Below are 6,915 nucleotides of genomic sequence, written 5' to 3'. Positions count from 1 at the left end.
TGGAGAATGAGTGAGTGAGTGGGTGGGTGAGAGTGAGAGAGAGTGGGTGAGAGTGAGTGGGTGAGAGTGAGTGGGTGGGTGAGAGTGAGTGGGAGAGTGGTTGGAGAGTGGAGAATGAGTGAGAGTGAGTGGGTGGGTGAGAGTGAGAGAGAGTGGGTGAGAGTGAGTGAGTGGGTGAGAGTGAGTGGGTGAGAGTGAGTGGGTGGGTGAGAGTGAATGGGTGGGTGAGAGAGAGTGAGTGAGAGTGGGTGGATGAGAGTGAGTGGGTGGGTGAGAGTGAGTGGGTGAGAGTGAGTGGGTGAGAGTGGAGAGTGAGAGACTGGAGAGTGAGTGGGTGAGAGTGAGTGGGTGAGAGTGAGTGAGTGAGTGGAGAGTGAGTGAGTGGGTGGGTGAGAGTGAGTGGGTGAGAGTGAGAGAGTGGAGAGTGTGAGAGAGAGACGGATAGAGCTGTCAACCCCTACGGTTTACTCCCTCGTCTTGTGCAGGGGAACTGGAGTCTACAGATCTACAGCGGACCCGTCAAGAGATGTGACCACCACCACCACCACCACGCTCAGTTTGGCGGTCGAAAAACAACCATTTTTTTATCTTAAACCGTTATCGTTGTGTTTATATATTGATAGAAAACAATCATCCGAAAAGAATCTGCCACCTCTCCCCCACACAGACAGACACAGACAGAGACACAGAAACAGAGAGACAGACAGAGAGACAGAGACACAGACAGAAACAGAGAGACACAGACACACACAGACACACAGACAGACACAGAGACAGAGAGAGACACAGACACACAGACAGGCACACAGACAGAGACACAGACACACACAGAGAGACACAGAGAGACACAGACAGAGAGACAGAGAGAGACGCACACAGACAGAGACACAGACAGACAGAGACACAGACACACAGAGAGACAGAGAGACACAGACAGAGACACAGACACACAGAGAGACAGAGACACAGACAGAGAGACAGAGAGAGACACACACACAGAGACACAGACACACAGAGACACAGAGAGACAGAGAGAGACAGACACAGAGAGACAGAGAGAGACAGACACACACAAATAGAGACAGACACAGACAGAGACACAGACACACAGACAGAGACACAGACAGGGAGACAGACACACACACAGATAGAGACACAGACAGGGAGACAGACACACACACAGATAGAGACACAGAGACACACACAGACAGGGAGACAGACAGAGAGACAAACCAAACCCCAACCCACCACCCAGCCACCCTCGGCAGGGTAGAATTATTATTATCATCATCACACGAAGCTCTAAAAAAATTGATACGTCCACGCATTACAAAATTATTAGTGTCCGGTGCGCACACGATCGAGACAGAGAGACAGAGAGACACAGACAGAGCGGAGACAGCGAGAGAGAGACAGCGCGAGCGACTAAGCCACTAAAACCCGCAGCAACTAACTCGGCGTGCCCACCACCACCACGAACCCAGCAAAATCCACGACCCACCAAAACCCCCCCACACGTTCAGCACCGAATGGTTCTCTCCGTGCCCACCCCCACCTCGTATGGTCCCGCGATTAGTACGGCCCTAACCCCTCCCCCCCCCGTGTATTTGTGGCGAGTGGTACAGCCCACACACAGATAGCACGAAACTCCCCCAACCACCACCACACACACCCACGGTTCGTGTGGTTATTGGTACAGCCCAGATATGGATATCAAACCACCCCCCCCCCCACGATTGTGTGGCTGGTGGTACAGTCCAAACACGTGGATTTCACGAACACTCCTACCCCCCCCCCCGTGGTTATGTGGCTAGTGGTACAGCCCAATGATATCAATACCACTCCCTCCCCCCCCCGTGGTTGTGGCTATTGGTACAGCCCACACGCAGTGATATCAAAACAAAACCTACCCCCTACTACCCCCTGTGGTTGTGGCTAGTGGTGCATTCCACACACGTATATCACTAACACCCCCCTCACCACAGTTTGTGTGGTCATTGGTACAGCCCATAACGGGATATCACTGCCACCCCTACTACCACGTGTGTGTCTATCAGTGCGTGTCTAGCAGTACGTGTCTATCAGTGCGTGTCTATCAGTGTCTATCAGTGTGTGTCTATCAGTGCGTGTCTAGCAGTGTGTGTCTATCAGTGTGTGTCTATCAGTGTGTGTCTATCAGTGCGTGTCTAGCAGTGTGTGTCTATCAGTGTGTGTCTATCAGTGTGTGTCTATCAGTGCGTGTCTATCAGTGCGTGTCTATCAGTGCGTGTCTATCAGTGTGTGTCTATCAGTGCGTGTCTATCAGTGCGTGTCTATCAGTGTGTGTCTATCAGTGCGTGTCTATCAGTGTGTGTCTATCAGTGCGTGTCTATCAGTGTGTGTCTATCAGTGCGTGTCTATCAGTGTGTGTCTATCAGTGCGTGTCTATCAGTGTGTGTCTATCAGTGTGTGTATACAATCAGACGTGTAGACACAAACGGAGCCCCCACCACCACCACCGCCTGTGACGTCCGCGGGATGAACGGCGAACACGTGACCACACGTAGCTCGATGAGCCGAAGGGATTTCCCCTCTCCTCTCTCCCGTCCCCTCCCTGTCCCTCCCTGTCCCTCCCTGTCCCCTCACTACCCCTCACTACCCCTCACTACCCCTCACTGTCCCCCCATGTCCCTCCCTGTCCCCTCACTACCCCTCACTACCCCTTCCTGTCCCCCCATGTCCCCCATGTCCCCTTCCTCTCCTCCTCCTCCTCCTCTCGATCCGCTCCGGGCTGCACTCCACCCCGGCGTTCTCCTCCCACCGAGGCCACTCCTCAGTATTTGCGGCCTGTGGTGGTGGTGGTGGGAGACAAAGACAAAGATCCCCCGTGTAGCCTTGACAGACTGCAGGGGCAAGTGCTGAGAGCAAGCGGCGCCTGTGAAGGCGAGCGGCACCACGGGACACACAGAGGGGGTGGGTGGCCAGCACCACCACGCCCGGCCGCCTTTGTCTCTCCCCAGCGCCAGCGATGATCACTGCGCTACACCGGCGACTCTTTTGCGGCCGAGTGGACCTAGGGGAGGCCCAGGACCGGTTCAGAGAATCGCTGTCACTGTGGTTGGCCGCGAGCTGGAATTGAACTTGGGTGGCCGGGTTCATAGCGCAGCGTAGCACTCACCACTACACTACTGCTCACACACTCACATACACACTCACACACACACTCACACACACTCACAAACACACACTCACATACACACTCACACACATACACACACTCACATACACACTCACACACACTCACACACTCACATACACACTCACACACATACACACACTCACATACACACACTCACATACGCACTCACCACTACACTACTGCTCACACACTCACACACTCGCCACTACACTACTGCTCACACACTCACATACACACTCACACACATACACACACTCACATACACACTCACACACTCACCACTACACTACTGCTCACACACTCACATACACACTCACACACTCACCACTACACTACTGCTCACACACTCACATACACACTCACACACACACTCACACACACTCACACACACACTCACAAACACACACTCACACAGACACACACTCACACACATACACACACACACATACGCACACACACATACGCACACACACACTCACACACACACACACTTACACACACACACGCACACACTCAGACACACACGCACACACACATACACTCACACTCACGCTCACGCACACACATACACATGCTCACACACTGACATACACACACACACACAGACACACACACGCACACTCACACACGTACACACACATATACACACACGCACACTCACACACGTACACACACACACTCACATACACTCACACATACACGCACACGCACACACACACACACATATACACACACACACATACACACGCACACACACACAGACACACGCACGCACACACACGCGCACACTCACAGACACATACACACACAGACACAAACAGACGCACACACGCACACACAGTTGGTGGGTGACGAGTCACTGTGATTGTGAAGGGGGAGGCGTTTCCTCGTTTGAAGCTGCTGCTGCTGCAGTGAATGCAACACTCTGGTCGAGTCTCAGATGCCGAGACGTTAACTCCCTCGCCTGGCACGCAGGAGGTCTGTGTCTCTCATCATCACCACGGTGGCTATGAGATGTTAACTACCTCGCCTGGTCTACAGGAGGTCTGTGTCTCTCATCATCACCACGGTGACTATGAGATGTTAGCTACCTCGCCTGGTCTACAGGAGGTCTGTGTCTCTCTCTCATCATCATCATCATCACAGTGACTATGAGATGTTAACTACCTCGCCTGGTCTACAGGAGGTCTGTGTCTCTCTCTCTCATCATCACCACGGTGGCTATGAGATGTTAACTACCTCGCCTGGTCTACAGGAGGTCTGTGTCTCTCATCATCACGGTGACTATGAGATGTTAACTACCTCGCCTGGTATACAGGAGGTCTGTGTCTCTCATCATCACCACGGTGACTATGAGATGTTAACTACCTCGCCTGGTCTACAGGAGGTCTGTGTCTCTCTCATCATCATCACCACGGTGACTGAGATGTTAACTCCCTCGCCTGGTACACAGGAGGTCTGTGTCTCTCATCATCATCATCACCACGGTGACTGAGATGTTAACTCCCTCGCCTGGCACGCAGGAGGGCGTGGGTTCGATCCCGGACCATGGCGATGTCTATGTGGAGTCTGCTTCTCTCTCTAACATCATCATCACGGTGACTATGAGATGTTAACTACCTCGCCCGGTACACAGAAGGTCTGTGTCTCTCTCTCATCATCATCATCATCACAGTGACTATGAGATGTTAACTACCTCGCCTGGTCTACAGGAGGTCTGTGTCTCTCATCATCACCACGGTGACTATGAGATGTTAGCTACCTCGCCTGGTCTACAGGAGGTCTGTGTCTCTCTCTCATCATCATCATCATCATCACAGTGACTATGAGATGTTAACTACCTCGCCTGGTCTACAGGAGGTCTGTGTCTCTCTCTCTCATCATCACCACGGTGGCTATGAGATGTTAACTACCTCGCCTGGTCTACAGGAGGTCTGTGTCTCTCATCATCACGGTGACTATGAGATGTTAACTACCTCGCCTGGTATACAGGAGGTCTGTGTCTCTCATCATCACCACGGTGACTATGAGATGTTAACTACCTCGCCTGGTCTACAGGAGGTCTGTGTCTCTCTCATCATCATCACCACGGTGACTGAGATGTTAACTCCCTCGCCTGGTACACAGGAGGTCTGTGTCTCTCATCATCATCATCACCACGGTGACTGAGATGTTAACTCCCTCGCCTGGCACGCAGGAGGGCGTGGGTTCGATCCCGGACCATGGCGATGTCTATGTGGAGTCTGCTTCTCTCTCTAACATCATCATCACGGTGACTATGAGATGTTAACTACCTCGCCCGGTACACAGAAGGTCTGTGTCTCTCTCTCATCATCATCATCATCACAGTGACTATGAGATGTTAACTACCTCGCCTGGTCTACAGGAGGTCTGTGTCTCTCATCATCACCACGGTGACTATGAGATGTTAGCTACCTCGCCTGGTCTACAGGAGGTCTGTGTCTCTCTCTCATCATCATCATCATCACAGTGACTATGAGATGTTAACTACCTCGCCTGGTCTACAGGAGGTCTGTGTCTCTCTCTCTCATCATCACCACGGTGGCTATGAGATGTTAACTACCTCGCCTGGTCTACAGGAGGTCTGTGTCTCTCATCATCACGGTGACTATGAGATGTTAACTACCTCGCCTGGTATACAGGAGGTCTGTGTCTCTCATCATCACCACGGTGACTATGAGATGTTAACTACCTCGCCTGGTCTACAGGAGGTCTGTGTCTCTCTCATCATCATCACCACGGTGACTGAGATGTTAACTCCCTCGCCTGGTACACAGGAGGTCTGTGTCTCTCATCATCATCATCACCACGGTGACTGAGATGTTAACTCCCTCGCCTGGCACGCAGGAGGGCGTGGGTTCGATCCCGGACCATGGCGATGTCTATGTGGAGTCTGCTTCTCTCTCTAACATCATCATCACGGTGACTATGAGATGTTAACTACCTCGCCCGGTACACAGAAGGTCTGTGTCTCTCAACATCATCATCGTCATCACAGTGACTATGAGATGTTAACTACCTCGCCTGGTATACAGGAGGTCTGTGTCTCTCAACATCATCATCACAGTGACTATGAGATGTCAACTACCTCGCCTGGTCTACAGGAGGTCTGTGTCTCTCTCTCATCATCACCACAGTGACTATGAGATGTTAACTACCTCGCCTGGTACACAGGAGGTCTGTGTCTCTCTCTCATCATCACCACGGTGGCTATGAGATGTTAACTACCTCGCCTGGTCTACAGGAGGTCTGTGTCTCTCTCTCTCATCATCATCACGGTGACCGAGATGTTAACTACCTCGCCTGGTATACAGGAGGTCTGTGTCTCTCTCATCATCATCATCATCACGGTGACTATGAGATGTTAACTACCTCGCCTGGTATACAGGAGGTCTGTGTCTCTCATCATCATCACCACGGTGGCTATGAGATGTTGACTACCTTGTTATGGTCATGATTGAGCATGTGATAGTGGTGAAAATTGTGGCAGTGGTGTTGGTGGTGGCGGTGGTTGTTGTGGTAGTGGTGGTAGTTGTGGTAGTGGTGGTTGTGGTTGTGGTGGTTGTTGTGGTAGTTGTGATGGTTGTGGTAGTGGTGGTGGTAGTTGTGGTAGTTGTGGTGGTTGTGGTGGTAGTTGTGGTAGTTGTGGTAGTGGTTGTTATGGTTGTTGTGGTGGTTGTGGTGGTTGTGGTGGTTGTAGTGGTGGTGGTTGTGGT

The 6,915-nt window shown here is 52.0% G+C and overlaps 1 protein-coding gene across 1 annotated transcript in view; it reads right to left on the bottom strand.

Moving 5' to 3' along the window:
* Positions 1 to 2,715: 2,715 nt before the first annotated feature.
* LOC116958433 (splicing regulator ARVCF-like) overlaps positions 2,716 to 6,915 on the bottom strand; it is a 65,312-nt gene continuing 61,112 nt past the window's right edge. The window contains exon 18 of the mRNA XM_076058624.1: positions 2,716 to 2,826. Within this exon, the coding sequence (XP_075914739.1) occupies positions 2,813 to 2,826 (14 nt within the window). The 3' untranslated portion in view covers positions 2,716 to 2,812. The remainder of the gene's footprint in view (positions 2,827 to 6,915) is intronic.

Source organism: Petromyzon marinus (genome assembly GCF_048934315.1).
Source record: "Petromyzon marinus isolate PM22_M1 ecotype Great Lakes invasive population chromosome 77 unlocalized genomic scaffold, UKy_Petmar_22M1.pri1.0 chr77_unloc.4, whole genome shotgun sequence".
Classification (NCBI taxonomy): Eukaryota; Metazoa; Chordata; class Hyperoartia; order Petromyzontiformes; family Petromyzontidae; genus Petromyzon; species Petromyzon marinus.
This window is presented reverse-complemented; position numbering and strand designations above follow the sequence as displayed.